The 21712-nt window shown below is 34.8% G+C and overlaps 1 protein-coding gene across 7 annotated transcripts; it reads left to right on the top strand.

Moving 5' to 3' along the window:
- The first annotated feature begins 1530 nt into the window (after window positions 1-1530).
- LOC103999838 (subtilisin-like protease SBT2.6) lies at window positions 1531-17955 on the top strand. 7 transcript variants are annotated; one of them, XM_065127723.1, is made up of 13 exons: window positions 1533-1786; window positions 2844-2898; window positions 3394-3465; window positions 3584-3623; window positions 4359-4503; window positions 4716-5110; window positions 5574-5669; window positions 5750-5822; window positions 6402-6687; window positions 7780-8132; window positions 10225-10492; window positions 11477-11758; window positions 17277-17955. In XM_065127723.1, exons 4-13 carry the CDS (start codon window positions 3610-3612, stop codon window positions 17681-17683), a joined length of 2319 nt encoding a protein of 772 aa, XP_064983795.1. In that variant the 5' UTR covers window positions 1533-1786; window positions 2844-2898; window positions 3394-3465; window positions 3584-3609; the 3' UTR covers window positions 17684-17955. The 7 variants fall into 7 exon arrangements, 6 of the variants coding, with proteins under 6 accessions (XP_064983795.1, XP_064983793.1, XP_064983791.1 ...); XR_010491640.1 differs by lacking the exon at window positions 2844-2898 and adding an exon at window positions 12557-12898 and having other exon boundaries at window positions 1531-1786; window positions 3394-3623; window positions 17277-17414; XM_065127721.1 differs by having other exon boundaries at window positions 3394-3623.
- The last annotated feature ends 3757 nt before the right edge of the window (window positions 17956-21712 follow it).

Below are 21712 nucleotides of genomic sequence, written 5' to 3'. Positions count from 1 at the left end.
CCTATATTGATAAGTTACACAGATGTAGATATGGCAAGAGATATAGATACGAGAAAGTCCACTTCAGGTTATGTACTTACTTTTACAGGGGGAGCTATGTCATGATAATCCAGGTTGTAAAGGTGTATTGCTCTCTCCACCACAAAAGCAGAATATATTGCTGCTACAAAGGTATGCAAAGAAATATTATGGATGAAAGAATTCTTACAAGAATTGGGGCTGAAACAAAAAAATTATGTTGTACATTGTGACAATCAGAATGTCATCCATTTGTGTAAGAACTCAATGTTTCATTCCAAGTCAAAGCATATAGATGTCAGATACCACTAGATTCGAAATGTATTTGAAGAAAAGTAGTTGCAGCTTTAGAAAATTCACACAGATGACAACGGAGAAGACATATTGACAAAAGCATAGCTTCACATTGAGGAGTCTTGGAACAGCCTCTCTTATGGGCTGAAGGGGGAGGTTGTTGGGCTGAATGTGGGTTATCAGGAATGTGGGCTGTCAGCCCACATTCTTGATAACCCACATTCAGCTCAAGGTGGGCTTTATCAGCTCACAGCTCACCCCCTCTTAACCTAACCCTAATTCATATTAAGTGGGGGTGTAGTGGCTATGAAAATAAGCATAAAAGGGCAGCAACGAGGGTAGCAGGGCACATCTTGGCAACAGCAAAAAGGAGGAGAAAAAGATAAAACTCCAAGGAGAAAGAAAGGGAAGAAAACAAAGACAACGCAGAGAGATTGTTCTCAATCATCTAGTAGTGTTCTCAGCTTAGGTTAGATCAAATCTACGATATATTCTTACTGTGATTACTTGGGGAGAATTAGAGAGAATTTAGAATTTTATGCACAATAACGTGATCCTTGTATCTCAGTTATTCTTTTGTGATTCTTGTTAGGGTTTTGGGCAAAAGATTGAGATTTGTATATTCATTATTTCTTATAGTGGATATCTCTAGTTTGCCCCGTAATTTTTACCCTTCACATTGGAGGGGTTTTCCACGTATATCTTAGTGTTCTATTGTGATTCCATTTAATTTCGCTGTATGTTATAGCCTACTAGTATTTATTCATATACAAAAGTTTATTTCACTTTATATCTTATTAAAGATAATACTCGTTCAAATTAGAGCATGAAATATTGATGATATATATATATATATAATATTTATTTTCGTTAACATCACCCAATCCATTTATTCCCATCATTTTCTTTACCATATATATATATATAATATTTATTTATTTACACTGACTCAAGTAGAGAAAAAAATATTATTCTTATCTTTTCCTTGCTTTATTTTACTCGTTGCGATCGATAGCCGTTCAGACCTGCTCTGCTGGCATCCATCATAACTCGATCACCGGTGAATAACCGCGGAGAACAGACAGAACCACCGTCGGGACACGTACGGTTCTTCCCACTCGCTTATCCGTTGCCCGGCTTTCTTATCCGCCTCCTGGGACGGCGACAGAGACGGGCCCACGTTTCCATGATGAACCTGCACGGCCGTCGCTGCCTCCAACTGCAAGGCAGGTATCTGTCTGCGGGAAGCGAGCATCTTTCCCGTCGACCCAAGCCTTCTCCTCGCCAGCTCGCCTCTCGTAGCAGCCGACTTCAACGATTTCATTGCGGGGCCCACGAACAAAGCGTCAGTTTAAGCTTCACCCGCGAGTTCTTCCACCGACACACGCGACCTCCCTGACCACACTCTCTCTTTCACTCTGCGATTAGCGTAGCTTCGTCGGAACGCATTTCTTCGGGCACGCGTTCGATTTACGTAAGAGTTCCTTCAGATATTTTATCAAAGGTTTCCTTTTTTTATTCTTCATTAATCATCATTTTGTTTTGCATTCATTGCCAACCCTAAGCCTCATCTTTGATCTTAATTTCACCCCCCCGGTTCGATCGTTCTCGCCTTAATCGCGAACCCCGGTTGTTCTCGATCGATTCTGGTGAGTTGTGGAACTCGGAATCGATGGTTGGTGTGCAGCGCAGAGTCGAGGGGAGGAGGCACAACGACTTGTCATTTTTCGCTCTTTCAGAAAAATAACAATGTCTTTTCGTTCAAGTATATTTTCCTGCTTCCTAATCGTTCGATCATTTTTTTCGTCCGATGGCGGAGATCCGGATCTGTTTCTTTGACCACTTTTTGATGGAGTTCGTCATGTGTTTTCCGCTTCTAATGATTTTTTTTTTTATGACGTGTGTAGCAGTCGAGCTCTCAAATTTTATCATCTCTACTGGAAATAGAGAGAGAGAAGAAAAAAAAATGAACTTTTTTTATCTTTGCGTGTAAGGTAATGCGATGGAAGGTGATGCAAATGACTTCTTACGGGTAGATATCGTGGGAATATAGTTCGATTAAAGACTGCTTTCCTTTTCCCTTGTGTATTTGACTCCAGCTGATCTCTGTGTTGTAGGATTCGGTAGTTATATTATCAAGAACTTATCAGAGTAGAAATAGTGTTCTAAAAGCATCCCTTTCCAGTATTAACAGTTGAAATCATAAGCAGAATAGCATCGGGTTTCATCTTCTGAAGCCTATATACGATCCTTGTTGTATGACTTCTCTGTTTGGAATGGATTCCTCCCATGGCCTCGTAATGCTGCATCTTATTGTCTATTTCCAGACCCTCTAATGGAAAGAGGTGCACATGGAACTGGCAAAAATTGCATTTTTCGCTACTGCTTTGAAGATGTAATGCACAGGCATTTGAAAATGGCTTCCCTCTTAAATTGGTGTTAACATTGAGCAAGCAGACTCAAGATTTGTTTATTTTTTAATTAGTGATTTTTTTGTATATTTTGTATATTTTTTTTGCTTGGTGTATCAGATTCCTCACATCAGTTAAAGCGGCGGTTTAAATATCACAGCAGTCAGTTTTTGATGTAAGAAGCTTAACTTTTCTTTCTGCAATCAATGTGATTCCTAATTCTTTGCTTCAGTAGCACTTTATATTCTGTGGCATCAGACTAAGTTGATATACTGCTGCTTTTCCCTGTGGGCATGCATTTCTTTTTTATTTGATGATAAACTGACTCCAGATCACCTTCCCTTATTCTTGACACAATTGCTCCAAATTTAATAGTTTTTCTCAATTATATGCAGACGATCTCAGTTTTGCTTGCCTGAGTTCTCCATGAGCTTGCAAGTATTTCTTATTTGTTTTTCTTATCCCTTTCTATCAACTGATGCATTTCATTCAGTTTCCATCAGTGTCCTACAGTTCAGTTGATTTTTTTTAACTCTTATATTTTTTCTTTTCCCTTCATAAACTTAAAATTTTAAATAAATGATAGCTTCTATTTCTTGTGAGGCATGCTATATACGTTTTTCTAATTACTAATACATTTTCCTGTCTTCCACATTGAATAAACTTGCAGTTGGGGTCTCAGAAATCAAGGTCTAGTTTTATAGTTTCAGCTGATAAATTAATGAAGATGGCGATGCAACCTGTGAGTGCGCTTTTCTTGTTTCTGCCACTTCTAGCTTTTGGAAGTGGGGATATATATATTGTGACTGTAGAAGGAGAGCCTGTAGTGAGTTACAATGGTGGTGTTGATGGATTTTCAGCAACAGCTGTAGATTTAGTGGAAAGGATGGACATAACCAGGTAGGTCCTAACTTCCAATCCTTTGCTTATACTGTGCTTCCAGTGTCACTTAAGATTAGATGTGATTGTGCGAGTTGGTTTCTTGATGATTTAGATTGGACTTGATTCCTTGTGTCTGTACAGTCAGAGTTGATGCTTTATATTTCAGCATCAAGTTCACTTAAAATTACTGAATACTCACTTTTGGTTATTACTTGCCCAAAAAGTCAAATTTTCTTTTTTCCATTATAGTGGAGGTGGTTTAAGTTACACCCATTTTGGTTCATGAAGCTAGATACAACTGTTTGAATTTGGTGTCATTTTTTTAACTTCCACAATATGGTTGTTGAAGCTATCCGACCAATTAGATATCTCACCATTTTGGTCAAACCTTGTTATTGTTATGCACATGCCTGTTATATTTCCTTTTGTTTGTGAGGAATCTTTTATCCAGAGCAATTTCAGTCATCCATATTTGTTTTGAATCATTTATAAAATCTTCATCGGCCTTTTCTTTTCTATTTATTCTCCAAAGGTGTATCGTATCTGAAGTAGTTTAGTTGTAGTGATACACATATACATCATCATTACAGAAAGAAAGGAGGGTAAAAAGAAAAGATGGTTCAGAAACATGATTATTAAATGCTTTGTTTGTTATGGCTGTTATTGATTATGGTGGTTTTTTGTATGCAAATTACTCCATACAAACTACCAAGTCTTTTGAAGCTTCACATTTCTGCATCTTTTTGGTGGCAGTGAGTCTGTTACCTCTTATGCCCTTCACCTTGAGAAAAGGCATGATTCTCTTCTTGATTCACTCTTTGAAGTTGGGACCTATAAGAAGTTATACAGCTATCATCATCTTATCAATGGCTTTGCAATTCACATGTCTCCTGAACAGGTAAAATGCATCATTAGATTGCTCTGTCTCCATTCAATTCTGAACTGCTGCCATTATGATTCATTTTATTTTGCATTGGCTGTTTTCATGTCTCCTGAACAGGTAAAGTACATTACTGGATTGCTCTGATGTCCATTCATTCTGTACTGCTGCGTTAAGATTCATTTTAATTGGCATTGGCTGTCTATTTTTTTGACTAATTATTTTACTAGGCTGAAGTTCTCAGCAAGGCACCTGGGGTCAAATATGTGGAGAAAGACATGAAAATAAAGAAATTAACCACACATACTCCACAGTTTCTGGGACTACCAACAGAAGTTTGGCCAACAGGTGGTGGCTTTAACAGAGCAGGGGAAGACATTGTGATTGGTTTTGTGGATTCAGGAATTTATCCAAAGCATCCTAGCTTTTCTACACACAACACTGAGCCATATGGACCTCTTCCTCATTACAGAGGAAAATGCGAAGTTGATTCAGAAACTAAGAGGGCATTTTGCAATGGTAAAATAATTGGAGCCCAGCATTTTGCAAAAGCTGCAATTGCTGCTGGTGCATTTAACCCTTTAATTGATTTCTCATCACCTCTGGATGGCGACGGTCATGGAAGGTGAGTACCACAGAGTCTTCTTTTGTGCCTTAAGCACCATTTTCTTGGAAGATGTAAAGAATTTTTTCTATATGATGCAATATCTAGAATTAATCTAGCAAACATCATAAGGGATTTGCCTCTTCAGAACATTCAAACTGTTTCTCTTTGTGCTGGTTCATCTGCAGGCAATGAAAATTGCATTAACTAGAGAACCATTTGATTAACTTGAATCACTGAAGAGCTTGCTTTCTAAGTGATAACTAAATTTAAACATGATCTTCCTGCTTTTTCTGATGATTGCATTATGAAGAAATTAAAACCTAAGCATTGCAGGATAATTTTGGTAAAAACATGATATTCGTTTGACATCCGTACATTAGTTGACATGAAATCTGATGTCTTTTGATTGTTCTTGACATCCATGCTTCCATATATTTTTGTCTCTGTATTATGGTAACTTTTTATTCATGTTTTTTACTAGTCATACAGCTGCCATAGCTGCTGGAAACAATGGGATTCCTGTTAGAATGCATGGACATGAGTTTGGAAAAGCGAGTGGCATGGCTCCACGTGCCAGGTAAAATCATCTTGTATAAATTGTCTATGGCAAGTTCAGCTTTAGGTTTTAATTATCTTTTTCTGCTTTCCTGTGTTTAGGATTGCTGTATACAAGGTGCTCTATAGGCTCTTTGGGGGATATGTTTCTGATGTTGTTTCTGCCATTGAGCAGGTATGCAAGAAGAAACTGATATTACTTAAGAAGTCACATCACTGTTAATGCCGTTGGTTATGGTCACCATTATACTATTTTACTGACAAACGTATTTGCTATTGTTATGAAAATAATTTTCATTCAGAACTAGTTTATGAGGCATCAAATTCAGAATTTGTCATTATCGGCTGTCTATAGAATTTGTCCACTTTCTATTTGTTCATTTACTGTATGCCACCACACAGACTATGTCCTTAAGAACATTTAGATGTCAATAGCATAGATGGCACAATCTTCTGATTAATGAAGCATCTAGAGTCAGGAAGGTTAAGAGGATCTTATGGATAATAACATTCATTTTGCTAAAGTCATGGACCACATACTAAATATTTTACTATGGGCATTTGCGTATCTTGTCTCTTGCATTTGACAAACAAAGATGATATACCACACAAGATGTCCAATTTTTCATATCACAATGTCTTATCCTCAAGTTGGACCTTCTTTTTAAATTTTATGTACTTCCATTTTTAACATTACAATATAAATTTTTTTTTAGCTGTAAAAAATTAACCTAGTGAAGTGTCTTCGAAACAGGCTGTCCTTGATGGTGTTGATGTTCTTAATCTTTCAGTAGGGCCAAACAGTCCGCCAACAACTACCAAAGCCACATTTTTAAATCCTTTTGATGCTGCACTTCTTTCTGCTGTCAAAGCTGGAGTTTTCGTGGCACAGGCTGCTGGAAATGGGGGTCCATTCCCTAAAACCTTGGTGTCTTTCAGTCCATGGATTACAACCGTTGCTGCTGCTATTGATGATCGTAGATACAAGAATCATTTGACCCTGGGAAATGGAAAAAAATTACCGGGGCTCGGATTGTCACGTAAGTTTAAACTATCAATATTTTCTCCCATGTGCAAGGAATAATTAATGACAAGAGAACACACATTTCTTTTACACAAGCTGTCTAAACTTTTAATGGAATGAATGGATCAATATCTTGTTAATGGCATTTTTTTGAGTCTTTTGAGTCATGAGAATGATAGTTGTCAATGGTAAGACCGTGCATTTGAGTACCAAAAGAAATTTATAAAATGAACAGTTCTGGTTTATTATAAATGAACAGTGTATAGTTTGTTGAGTATCTATATCAAGGTATACAATTTCGAATAATACCGTCCGATACGGGCAGTAGGTACCGGTCCGTCAGCTGACCGGTACACGGACTGCCCATTACCGGACGGAATGATATATATATATATATATATATATATATGTGTGTGTGTGTGTGTGTGTGTGTGTGTGTGTGTGTGTACCGAGCGGTATACCGTTCGGTATGCAGTATCGTACCGTACTGAGCTAACATCGAAATTCTGATATGGTACGAAATTGCAAACCGTGGTCTATATGTTGTTTTTCATAAAATAATATATGGTATAACCAAAGGAAGTGATACTGTTAAGTGTTAATCAACATTGATAGTTCTTGTTAAATCATTCCATCAACTCATTTTATGTTTGTGTTTGTGCTGCTCTAACATGTCTTGGTAAAATTTCTTTATGCAAGTTCAGGAAGCAGTTATGGATCATTTGAGCTATGTATGTAATTTGAGCATTAAAAATTGTACTATGATGTAAAAATTGGCTCAGATTACACAGGTTAAAATTTTAATGATTTTTTATTAATAGGTTGCAAGGCAGCAACTGTATCTGTTGGTGAGTTATTGATGGAAAATTTAGGTGCATTTTAATATGTCTCCTCTATGTCTTGATATACTATTCATTGTGTACATTAATTACTAAGCAGCAACTAGCAAGGAATCAGATTTTTTTTTTTGCTTTACGTTCTATACACTGAACATATGGCATGTGGTTTTTGGAGGTTTGTCGTGTTTTTAACTAAAGTCATTAGCTTCCTTTTTGTACTTGTGGGCTATAGATGTTGAATCATGATATTGCATTTGCATTTTTAACAGAAAGTTACTTCCATTTTCTAACTACAGCAGCTACACATGGGAATAAGTCATTCAACCTGGTCTCTGCAAATGATGTGATGCTAGATTCATCTTTGATGACTTACAACCCATTAGACTGCCAAAGGCCTGAGCTGTTGAATAGGAATAAGGTGGAGGGAAATATTCTACTGTGTGGATTTTCTTTCAATTTTATTTCTGGCACTGCATCAATCAAAAAGGTGTCTGAAACAGCAAAAAGTCTTGGTGCAGCAGGCTTTATTGTAGCAGTGGAGAACACCTATCCAGGCACCAAATTTGATCCTGTCCCTGTTGATACTCCTGGGATCCTCATTGCAGATGTCAGCAAGACGAAGGTATCTGTTGCTGATTTTTCTATCATGTACATGCAATTAATAAACCAATTTAATTTCAATCAATGAATTATCTATTTTTGGCTGGGAAGTAGGCCAAGGGTAATTTCTAGTTCTGATTTTATATGTGTTCTGGTTTTAGAAGAACTATACTCGACATTCCCGAAATCAACTTAAAGTGAAAAACAGTATAGTACTTCAAATTATGAATTTGTTGGAACTACTTTCATTCCTTAGCTCAAGCTTGAATTCCAAGAAAAATGTGAATGTATTTCAGAAAAAAAGGGGTCCTGGTTATAAACAAATTTTATGAATCTGAGATACAACTTCCCTTAGACTGATGGAGGTTTTAGCTTACAGTTGTATGAACAAAAAATATGCATCAAGAAAATGTATCAAGATTCTTGTCTTGTTCTTCCCAGCTATGGATGAATTGAATTGGGATTGACTGACCTTGGAAACCATGTTTTGTAATGGGACTATCATGTTTAGAGAGGATGGCTTTTTTGTTTTATAAATTGAGATGTAAACCTGATGAGCATTCTGGTAAAGCACTCATACTTATACCCATAAATTCTATATATTTGGGTCTTAACAGGGCATACTTCTCTAGTATGTTGAAAGAAACTAATCATTCTTTGGCACTTATACGCTTTTAATGGGCATATATCTGCATTTTAACAAATCCTAAGTTGTGCATTCTATGATAAATCTCATATATGCCATATTGTCATGGGTATAACTTATAATTATTCATCAAGCAAATTTCTTGCATCACAATTTGATTAAAGAGACTTGCAACAGAAGATGCAATTAAACTAGGGGTTGTTTTTGGTTGCTTATGCATTAATGAAGTTGCTGCTTTAGCCTTTCAGCCAAACCACCTATAGTTCATGCCATATCAGACCAGACTGGAATACGGTTATGTACATTGTTATTATGAGGATGCACCTACATTTCATGAAATTGTGCACAAGTAGGAGCTAATGAATAGATCCAATGTCCTGTAGAAAGACATTCTCCAAAACCAGAAAATGGATGGGATTCTATGATCAAATCTTTCACGATAAATAAAATTTAAAAGTGTTAAGAAGCATCAATTGCCACCATCACAATTTGCACATTAACAAAATCTTGATCACTTAAAGTGTACATCAGCCAAAGCCTCCATAATCTCCATGTCTTCTAACTGATGATGCATGTTAATGACACAATGAGAAAATGATACTTTCAATGTACCATTTATTGATTTTGCCATATGCCTGACTATAGGACTTGTTTCATCTGTGGTGTCAGTTTAACCATATACAATCTCTGCTTTATAACATCACTGCTTTATAATTTATAAAGTGTGTGGTCCTTCATTACATGCAGAACACGTAGATAGGGCTGATCATATTTAATCTCTATACATGTTTATCTAAAATTTGCAAAAAAAAGGATACAGAAAAGTTGCATTTTCCATTAATAGGTTTTCACCATTCTTTTTCTTGGTTGATCTCCATGCCATAAACTTTTCCCGGACTTACACATTAAATAATCTTGTTCAGTAATAATCATTTCTGCAGGGTATATTCAGATTACAAAGTACAAACAACAATCAAGCATGTGATTGAAGAGCATATGTTTAATGTTTTCACTGTTTCAAGAGTGTCTAGTTGTGATTCCCTTGGATAGAATCAAGGCCTTATTCTGTGATCTGATGATTTTGCTCTTTGCACATGCATTATTTGTCACTTGTCAGAAGGATGTAAATCATAATTACAATTTATCATTTCCATTTTCTTTTCTTGAACACCGAGGACAAACAAATCCTGGTGCTTGAAATAGTTTAAATTGCACATAATAAAATTTAGCTTGTAGGAGATTCCTATACATATTAGCTTTATCCCAAAACTATGATACATGTTTTCAGCTTAATCAAGATGATGACCTGATTAGAACAATTTTAATTTACTGATACTTCAAATGCTGAAGAGTATGATTTAACATTTGACTTTTCTTAAGAAGTGGCCTTTAGTCCAATCTAATATGTAATTTTTCCATTATGGTCTTGTGAAAATTTAATTTTTGCTGAAATTTTCTAACTATATAGGAACTTATTGACTATTACAATTGTTCAACTAAAAGAGATTGGGCTGGTCGACCAATAAGTTTCCAGGCAACAGCCAGCATTGCTGATGGTTTGGCACCAATACTGCATAAATCAGCTCCTCAGGTGGCACTATTCTCTTCACGAGGACCAGATGTTAAGGATTTCAGCTTTCAAGATGCTGATGTCCTTAAACCTGATATATTAGCTCCAGGCAATCTAATTTGGGCTGCTTGGGCACCAAATGGAACAGATGAGGCTAATTACATAGGTAACAATTCAAATTATGGGTTTTACTTTGTTATTTTGATGACAAAATAAATATGCATGATGAACCATAGAGAATGCATCGTTGATATTGAAATCCCCATGAAACGAATTGTATAGTTGGCTTGTTTTACCCCTTGGTTGCTAATCTCATTTTCTTTGAAGACCAGTACTGCTGATATCTGATTTCCTAAATACTTATGCATGATTATATCAACTGTATAACAACAATAAAAATAAAACTGTAAGTCCCAATTATTTGGGGTTGGTAACATGGATTTTTTGTCGCTATTGGGATATGTAAAAAGTCATATATTTAGTTAGAGTATTTAAATTTTTATTTGTAGTTTCTATTAAAGTCTTTTTAAGTCTTTCCCTACCTCTTCTCATGCCACTAACATTAATCATTTTATCTCTTTTGACTATTACATCCGGAGGTCTTCTAAGCATATATTCGTACCATCTTAAATGATTTTTTCTCATCTTATCCTCCATCGAAACGATACCTAGTTGTTTACGAATAGAATTATTTCTTTTCCTATCCTTCCTAATAACTCCTCCACACATCCATCTCAACATTCTCATCTCAGCAATACAAATTTTTTATATATATTGTTTCTTAATTGCTTAACACTCGGATCCATAAAGCATTGTTGGTCTCACAACTATCTTATAAATTTTTTTTTTAATCTCAAAGTTATTCGATGATTACACAAGGCTCGTGACGTCCTTCACCATTTTAACTATCTTATTTTTACCCTATGAATAATATTTTCATCGATTTCTTCATCTTATTGAATAATTAATCCAAGACACCTAAAGCTTTTATGTAAAGGAACTTGTATTAATTGGACATTGTTGAAAATATCTTGACTGGACATTGTTGAAATACTAGTAGGAAGTGAAGCAATATATATGGACATGATAGAATCCCTGTAATTGTTGAATATGTTCAGCTCCAGAATAGTAAAGACAAATGCATCTGCAGGAGAAGGCTTTGCTATGGTTTCTGGAACCAGTATGGCTGCTCCACACATTTCTGGAATTGCAGCCCTCATAAGGCAAAAGAATCCTCAGTGGAGCCCAAGTGCTATCAAGTCAGCCTTGATGACAACAGCCAGTACTTTGGATCGGCGTGACAGACCTATTCTAGCACAGCAATATTCTGAAAATGGGGTCATGACATTGGTGCAGGCTACACCATTTGATTATGGCAGTGGTGCAGTTGATCCGAAAGCTGCTCTGGATCCTGGACTCATTCTGGATTCAAGTAAGTTGTTTTTAGTAGGGCTTGCCAATCCTAAATGAAGTTCCATGGTTAAAACTTTTATGGTTTTACTACTAAAAATGGAAGTTATCAAATTTTGCATGATGGTACTACAAGGCATAAGCTATTTGTTTTAGATATCAGGGATATTTTTAATTGTATGAATAATTCAGAATCTTTGACTGCAGTCTGTAGCTCAGGATTGGACTGAATATTTCTGGGCAATTTTTTCATAAATGTCCATTGTAGCTCATTAGCAATTCTTTCACTTGCATGAAACTCTATAAGAATGAGGTGCTTATTTATAACATTTGGAAAGAAGAAAGTATTATCCTAGTATTTGAGTTCATTACCTTCAAACTTTTCTTTGAATTTTTCTTGCTGATGTTTTTTAAAGACCTATTTTCTTCATATGGTCCTTCAATTTAGACATTCATACTGCTGTCAGTGTTGGAATTAAACTTGTTCAAGTGTCATAAAAAGGTTCATTGCATCAAGTGGGAGAATCATTACATCATGAAGAAAAAATGGATTAAAAGTCTATAGAAAGATAAGTCAAATTGGTTATTGGTTCTTGAAAGGGTTTCTTGAAAGAGAATGATTCATCTTAAATACAATTAATATAATGTATCTTTGGGGACTATATAAACTCCATATGTTGGGTCATGAGGGAGATAGAGTTTCTGAAATTGTAAAAGTGTTTTTCTTAAGAGAAATATAAAAGATTGAAAGCTTGTCATACTCTTCCTCTATTTGATATCTCTATCCTCTCTTCCTATCAACATTAACATCTGGTATCAGAGCCAAGTTATGGCCTCTTCCTCAAGTGTCATCCAACTCCAGATCCCCAGATTGACAAAAGAAAATTATGACATATGGTGCATCCAAATGAAGGTTCTTCTAGGCTTCCAAGATGTATGGGAGTTTGTAGAAGATGGATTTGCTGAACCAAGTCCAGCAGAAGAAGGAGCAATGAATGCAGAAGGAAGAAAACAACTCAAAGAAAGAAGGAAGAAGGAGAAAAAGGCTTTGTTCACAATCTACCAAGGGCTTGATGATACAATGTTTGAGATCATCGCTCCAGCAAATACTTCAAAGGAGGCTTGGGAAATGCTTCAAAGAGCATTCGGTGGTGTTGATAAGGTAAAGAAACTTCGTCTACAAGTTTTACGAGCCGAGTTTGAGAAATTACAACAAGGTATTTCTGAAACCATTTCTGATTACTTCTCAAAAATTATTTCTATTGTTCATCAAATGAGACGAAATGGTGAACAAGTAAATGATCAGAGAGTAATAGAAAAAATATTGAGATCTCTAGATCCGAAATTTGATTTTATTGTTGTTGCAATCGAAGAATCTAAAGATTTGGAAAAAATGTCTTTAGAAGAACTTATAGGTTCCCTTCAAGTTCATGAACAAAGGATTGCAAAAAGAGGAGAAGACAAAACTATGGAGCAAGCATTACAAACGAAGCTTACTCTTGAAAATAAACGAGAATCAAATTCTCAAAGAGGAAGAGGACGAGGACAAAGAGGAAGAGGAGGCAGAAATCAAACCAATCAAGAATCTCCAAACAATGAAGGTGGTGGAGAAAATTCTAGCCAAAGAGGTCGAAGTTATGGTCGAGGACGTGGCCGAGGCCGTGGACGTGGCAGAAACTCTAAAAGGTCTGAAATACAATGTTATGTTTGCAAAAGGTATGGACATTATTCTTATGAATGTTATTATAATCCTAACAATCAAGGTGATAAGGCAAATTTTATTGAGGAAGAAAAGAACGTAAATCAAGTTTTATTAATGAGTTATGATAATTTGAAAGAGGATCAATCTATGACATGGTATCTAGATACAGGAGCTTCAAATCACATGTGTGGCATCAAAGAGCTATTTTCAGAAATAGATACAAGTTATTCCAGGAACATTACATTTGGCGATTTGTCTCAAAGACCAGTAAGAGGCAAAGGTAAAATTCTCCTTGAACTTAATAATGGCAAGGAAGTATGCATTTCAGATGTTTATTATGTTCCTGATATGAAAAATAATATTTTAAGCTTGGGACAATTACTTGAAAAAGGTTATGAAATTGAGATGAAAGATATGGCTCTCTCAATTCATGATAAGAATAAAACACTGATATCACATGTGAAAATGGCAAAGAATAGAATGTTTCCTCTGCATTTAAGTATTTTTGATCAATCAAATTGTTTTAAAGCTGATATTAAGGATATTTCTATACTTTGGCATCTTAGATATGCTCACTTAAATTTTGAGGCTTTGAAACTTCTAGAGAAGTATAATATGATGAAAGGAATGCCAAAAATTAATCGTCCAGCAAAATTATGTGAAGTATGTGTCATGGGTAAGCAAGAAAGAAAGCCTTTCAAAGTGAGAAGGACAAAAAGAGCATGGAATTGACTTGATCTGGTGCACTCAGATGTTTGTGGCCTTATCAATCCAGTATCACTTGGAGGAAGCAGGTATTTTCTTACCTTCACTGATGATCATAGTGGAAAAACTTGGGTTTATATGTTAAAAGAAAAGAAAGAAGTTTTAAGCAAATTCAAAGAATTTAAGGATTTGGTTGAAAGACAAAGTTGTTGTAAGATTAAATGTTTAAGAACAGATAGGGGTGGTGAATATATATCAAATGAATTTGAAAGTTTTTATAGAAATAATGGAATTCTACATCAATTCACCATGCCATACACACCTCAACAAAATGGTGTCTTAGAAAGAAAAAATAGGACTATCCTTAATATGGTCCGATGTATGTTAAAGGAAAGAAAAATTCCGAAAGAATTTTGGGGTGATGCTGTTGCTTGTGCAGTTTATTTGCTTAACAGGTTTCTGACAAAGCGAATTGGTAATGTTACACCAGAAGAAGCATGGAGCTTACAAAAACCAAGAGTTGATCATTTTAGGATTTTTGGAAGTGTTGCATTTGCCAAGATACCAGAAGAGAAGAGAATAAAATTGGAGGATAGAAGTCAAAAATGCATTTTGCTAGGTTATCCAGAAAATTCCAGTGGTTACAAACTCTACAATCCTATCACAAATAAAGTTGTGATGTCAAGAGATGTTGAGTTTGATGAACAACAGATTTGGAACTGGAAAAGTGATGAGCAGCATAAGAAAGCTGTAGTTTCAGAAGAAGATGATATAATACAAGCAAGCACCGAAGTTGCTTTGCCAGAATCATCACCTAGATCAGCTAGGTCACATGATTCAAGAAGTCCAATTATAAGAAGGACAAGACCGATTCAGGACCTATATGATGTGACTCGAAGGATTGATACTAACAATGATCAACTTTCTTTATTTTGTCTTTTTGTAGGATATGATTCATTAACCTTCGAAGAAGCTTATAGAGATGAAAAATGGCGACAAGCTATGAATAAAGAGATTCATGCAATTAACAAAAATAATACATGGGAGCTTACTACACTTCCAAAAGACCACCAAGCTATCGGTGTTAAGTGGATCTTCAAAACAAAAAGAAATGCAAAAGGAGAGGTAGAGAAATACAAGGTCAGATTGGTTGCGAAGGGATATAAACAACAATATGGGATTGATTATGAAGAAGTATTTGCGCCAGTTGCTCGATTGGAGACAGTAAGATTACTTATCTCTCTAGCAGCTCAAATGAAATGGAAGATTTTACAAATGGATGTCAAATCAGCATTTCTTAATGGAGTTCTTGAAGAAGAGGTATATATTCAACAACCCCCTGGTTTTATTATTCAAGAACAAGAGGACAAAGTATATAAGTTAAAGAGAGCTCTTTACGGGCTTAAACAAGCCCCACGAGCATGGAATTCTCGAATAGATACTTATTTTATTCAAAATGATTTTTCTAAATGTCCACATGAACTTGCTCTCTATACAAAATCTAACTCTAATGGAGATATCTTGTTTATATGCTTGTACGTAGATGATTTAATATTTACAGGCAATAGTAGCTCCATGATTATAGATTTTAAGCACTCTGTGAAAAAGGAGTTTGAGATGACCGACTTGGGCTTAATGACTTATTTCCTTGGTATCGAAGTTATACAAGATAATGAAGGAATTTTTATCTCACAAGAAAATTATGCAAAGGAGGTTTTAAAGAAGTTTTCCATGGAAGATTGTCATCCTACAAATACACCTATTGAATATGGCACCAAGTTGACCAAGGAAGGTGAAGGTAAATATATTAATCCAACTTATTATAAAAGTCTAGTTGGATGTTTAAGGTATTTGACATGCACTCGACCTGATATACTATTTAGAGTTGGTTTAATAAGTAGATTTATAGAAGTTCCAAAGACATCTCATTTAAATGTCGCTAAAAGAATTTTGCGATATATCAAAGGAACAATTGAGTATGGAATATTCTATCATCTAAAAAGTTGGAGCTTATTGGATATAGTGATAGTGATTGGGCCAGAAGCTACGATGATCGGAAGAGAACAACTGGATTTGTATTTTATTTTGGTGAAGCTACATTCACTTGGTCTTCAAAAAAGCAACGAATCGTTGCTCTATCAAGTTGTGAAGCAGAATATATAGCAGCTTCTTCTAGTGTTTGTCATGCAATATGGCTAAGAAGATTACTCCAAGAACTTTATATGCTATAGGAGAAGTCAACCAAGATTTATGTTGATAACAAATCAGCTATTGCCTTAGCCAAGAATCCAGTCTATCATGAAAGATCGAAGCATATCAATACAAGATTTCATTTCATAAGAGATCATATCAAAAATAAAGAAGTGGAGATACATCATGTCAAGACAAGTGAACAAGTGGCTGATATACTCACAAAACCTCTTAAATTTGAAATATTTCAACAACTTCGAAGAAAACTTGGCATGGATGGAACAAGTTTAAGAAGGGAGAATGTTGGAATTAAACTTGTTCAAGTGTCATAAAAAGGTTCATTGCATCAAGTGGGAGAATCATTACATCAAGAAGAAAAAATTGATTAAAAGTCTATAGAAGGATAAGTCAAATTGGTTATTGGTTCTTGAAAGGGTTTTTTGAAAGAGAATGATTCATCTTAAATACAATTAATATAATGTACTATATAAACTCCATATGTTGGGTCATGAGGGAGATAGAGTTTCTGAAATTGTAAAAGTGTTTTTCTTAAGAGAAATATAGAAGATTGAAAACTTGTCATACTCTTCCTCTATTTAATATCTCTATCCTCTCTTCCTATCAACATCAACAGTCAGTTCTATACTGTTTTTCTTGACAGCATTACAGATGCTAAACCACATTCTTATATTTTAGTACTAGGCCTGTTTCTTCATGATATTATGAACATGCCTGTACCTTTGCTTCGACAAAACCTTGGATGTTGCTACTGCCTTTTGTGGACTTATTCTTCAAGTTGCTTCTCACAATATTCTACATATTCATTGCTAAAACATTAGTTATCCAATATGTGCTGTTGACAATTTTTTTCTGTATCTGACTAGTTGGGTTCTTTGTGTTGACATCCATGCTGCTCTTCATCTGTGAACATTTTTTTTGGCAGCTTACGGAGACTACGTCAAGTTCTTGTGTTCAGTGCCAGATCTGGATCCCGGCGGAATTCTGAACATCACCAGCTCGGCTTGCAACAAGACCAAGGGTCATCCTTCCGATCTAAATACCCCGTCGATCACCATCTCCCATCTTGCAGGGACTCAAACTGTGAAAAGAACGGTGACTAATGTAGCTGATTCAGAAACTTACATCATTACCACTAGAATGTCACCCGAAATCGCTCTAGAAGCCAGTCCTCCAGCAATGACTGTGCTGTCAGGAGCATCCCGTGAGATAACCGTGACTTTGACTGTCAGATCGGTGACTGGTGGATACAGCTTCGGTGAGATTCTTCTGAAAGGTGATAGAGGGCACAAGGTGAGGATCCCAGTGGTAGCAATGGGCTTCAGTAGCTAGTTGGTGCAATGGTTTTGAGTTCTTTGTCTTTATCCTAAAGCTTGATATTATTCTTTGTAGATGATCTATCAAAACCTAAATTGCTTTGGAATTGTATGCCTGGTGAGGCAATGTAAATCCTATAATGCCTGAGTCTTGCTAGTTTCTACCATGCCCAAGGTTGTAATGAAGAGCTCATAGTGGTCGTTGTATAATTTGCTTAGTATAGTATCATTAAGATCAAGTGCATGTTTGTTACCTTAGAGAATGCAGGTTTTACTCTATTTCATGAATCCTTTCCATGTTCTTGTCCTAAAGTTTTTTTCTCAAAACAAGGTTTGTTGGCATGGCTACAGGAATAAGTTTCTTATAATTCTTGATTAGCTTTAATATTTATTGTATGTTGTGTGAGACATCTTAGTATATTGTTGTACAAGTAATGGGTCTTAGATTCGACTTCATATTTAAATATCTTGTACATTGTTTAGCGTAATAAAAATTTATTTTTAATTAAAAAAAATTATATGTTAAGAACTTAAAGTTGGAGAATAAAAAAAAAAGAATGAAAAAAAATTTTGTAAGGTTTTGAGCTTAAATTTCGTTTTTGTCACTTATCTTTTATTAAAAAATAAAAATAAAAATAAAAATTATTATAAATATAATATATAAACTTTCAGTGTGTTGTTATAGGAAGACACCAAAATCAATTTGGTCACGAGGGTACGAAGAGTGCTTCTCTTGGAGCTCAATTATGGCCTTCGTCATAGCATAACATTGCTTTATCACCAGTTATCTATGCTGTCATGTTAACGTCAATAATGAAACTGTGATAAGCCTTGGTCCGAGAGAATCACCTCAACCTTGCGTAAACCCTATTTAGGAGTCCTAATTAGGTTCAAACTACTGGAAGAGTCATAATTAGATTCAAATTCCATTAGGATTAGGATTTAGTTTAGAGATCCAAGTAGAGAGAATAGTTATTACTGAATTAGGATTTTTTTTCTAGAAACATATCTTGAGTTTCAAGATTTTGGTGAGAGGAAGAGACATATGAGAGATATTTAAAGAGAGTTGAGCGAAGGGTTCTTCTCATATGAAAATTTAGTTTTCTATACGGATATAGATAGGAAGTTATCAAATCATGTTAAATCTTGCATCGACTTTCTGGTATATTCTTTATTTGTTAATCTTTGAGTTTATCTTTTGGTTTTGAAGTTTTTTCTCTCTATAACAAAGTAGTATCAGAGCCCAAAATATTTGATTAACAGAGATTCAACAAGGATGTTATCTGTTGTTTCTGTTGGTTTTACTATAAAAAAATTTGAGGAAGAAATAGTTTTATCCCGTAACAAAGAGAGTGAAGAATCTTTTTGTTCGGCAAAACATAGTAAATACGTTGAAATGTTTAAGTAGACAAATTAGAAAAGATGAGTAATAAAGATCATTTGAGGTAAAGTGTATAAGTACTATTTGTCTTTACATCATGGATAATATTATCAATAATATTATTGATGATATCTCTGTCAGGATAAGTTTAAAAAGTTTTATTTGGCTAAAAACTTAATTAACAAGTTAAATGAAAAATAAAAATTATATAAGTTGAGGATGGAGGAAGATAGAGCATCTGAATATGTTCAAAAGAATATTAGATGACAAGAAGAAGAGGTCAAAGATAATGATACATCTTTTCAAAAGAGTTGGTGTTTGGATTATGCTTATTTTACTCATATTTGTACTCAAAAGGATTGTTTTGATTCACTGAATGACAAGTTAACTAATAAGTTGAGTCTAAGCGTTGATTTGATGATGGAGGTCATGGGTGTTACTAAAATAAAGATCAAAATATTTGATGAAGTGATGCATGAAGGATGTGGCTTATGTTTGAAAGATGTGAAAGAATCTAATTTCATTAAGTCTTTTAGATTTTCAAGGTTATGGCTACAAGATTGGATGTTGAGTCTTAAACATTACTTAGAGTTGTATAATTATAATAAAAAGATGATTATATAAAGGATTATAACATCTTAAAGGAAGTATAGATCTCAAAGGGTTGGAAATATGTTGTGTAGGGAATGACAGGTATGAGTTTGTGTAGAAAACAATAGGTGATATTTATGATTTTTAAAATACAAACAATTATGAGATTTTATTTTTTTCTCTAATGGTGAGTTAGTGAGATAGAGGTCTCTATCTAGAATCAAATAGCATCATTGATTCGATTCCAATTATAGGTACATTGATAGGTTTGTTGGAATTGGGTGTTGGACCATGAACTAATTTGACTTTTGATTAGGTTCAAACTACTTTAAAAAGTATTTTAGAATTAAGGGTTTGTAAGTATTTTAGAATTTTGATTAGGTTCAAACTACTTTAAAAAGTCAATCTAAACTCCTTGATGGATTAAAATTATGATTTAATTTAAGGAAATAGATATAAAGACTAGTCATTAGTGAATTAGAAATTATTTCTATAAATATATCTTGAGTCTCAAGGTTTTACTCATGATGATATTATTTGATAAATCTAGAGAGGGTTAACAGAAGAGTTCTTTAGGTTGACGTGTATTGGGAGGGAGAGACGATTTTCAAAATCAAAATAAAAATTCAAAGATAAAAAATCAAGAACATATTGGAAAGCTAATGCAAGGTTAACATGGTTTGACAACTCCTTGCTTATATCTATGAAAAAATCAAATTCTTCGTTAAGACTCTTGAGTTATCTACACTTAAGTATAAATCCTCTTATATAAACCATGAAGAATTTATATTTTTTCTCTCATCCTCTTTAGAAACCCTAGAGGATAACCTTTTTTAGAGGCCCTAAATGATAACTCAGAAACATCAAAAGCATTGATTAATCTTGCTCTCGCCCCACTAAGATCCAAAAACATATAGGATATTTATAAACTAATCAAATCCTAAATTTTTATGATTTTATCCGAGAACTCCTTCTCATACAAGGATTTCTTATCCTCCTAGACCATTTGTCCTCGAAATTTTAAAATACTTATCTATCCTAATAATCTTGTATTTGTCTACCTTATATCTCCTAAAGAGAATACTTTTACTTCATGCTCTTTCCAATTTTCATCACTTAAATCTCTAATCATTAGATTTTTTGAACTTTAATACCACCTCTTGGGATGGAGAGAAGACTTCCAAAAAAAAAAAAGTCAGATTAATATGATTTTCAATAACTTTATACTTATATTTACGAAGAAAACCAAGTTATTTAGAATAATTTACATCTACATCTCTCATCGATAACCCGTTACCACTATATCACATACATATCCAATAATATTAAATAAACAATATAAATATATGAAATATCTATTTGTCCCATATCACTCGTCATAGCCTAAAGTACCCCTATTATTATAGGATGCATTTGCTCATGATAAAAAGAAAAATGTACCAAATTCGATTAATAAAGTGCCCTCTCGCACATGATGGCTTCACCCTTAACTTAAACATCAAAATATTGATGCACCCAATAGTGTTTTTTGCTTTTCTTTTCAAATATGACAACAATCGGTAAAAGGAAGCGTACTCAGAAACACAATGGTCAGTTATATTATTAACATTCAAGCTATAAACTTTTTGGAGGACCAACAATAGTGAAACAATAGTGATGCTCATACTCTGCCTTGCTAAGAAGATGACTCTCGCGGTCAACCACGAACCTTTCGAACATCCTGCATGTTGATAACCTTGTTTAAGACGGTCTTTTATTCTTCAAACAAAGAGTAAATCAAACACGGACGCAAAACACAAAATGTCAAACATATCGGAAGATACTAGAAAAGAAACTGGGTGCCATTTACCTTTGCTCATGCAGTTTCCAATGTCCTTCCCGGATGTCTGTCATGTCAAAAAAGTACTGCTTAGATCCATCCAATTTACTTACACACATGATAAAAACAGAGACGATATGGGAGTGACAACAGCTGAGAGGCACTAATGCTGACAACAGCGTTGCCCACTGATGCGGGCGGATCATGCGTTTTCCCATGCCTACCGTGTTTACATCCAGAATGAGCTTTCTAAA

Source organism: Musa acuminata, chromosome BXJ2-10 (assembly GCF_036884655.1).
Source record: "Musa acuminata AAA Group cultivar baxijiao chromosome BXJ2-10, Cavendish_Baxijiao_AAA, whole genome shotgun sequence".
NCBI lineage: Eukaryota > Viridiplantae > Streptophyta > Magnoliopsida > Zingiberales > Musaceae > Musa > Musa acuminata.
This window is presented reverse-complemented; position numbering and strand designations above follow the sequence as displayed.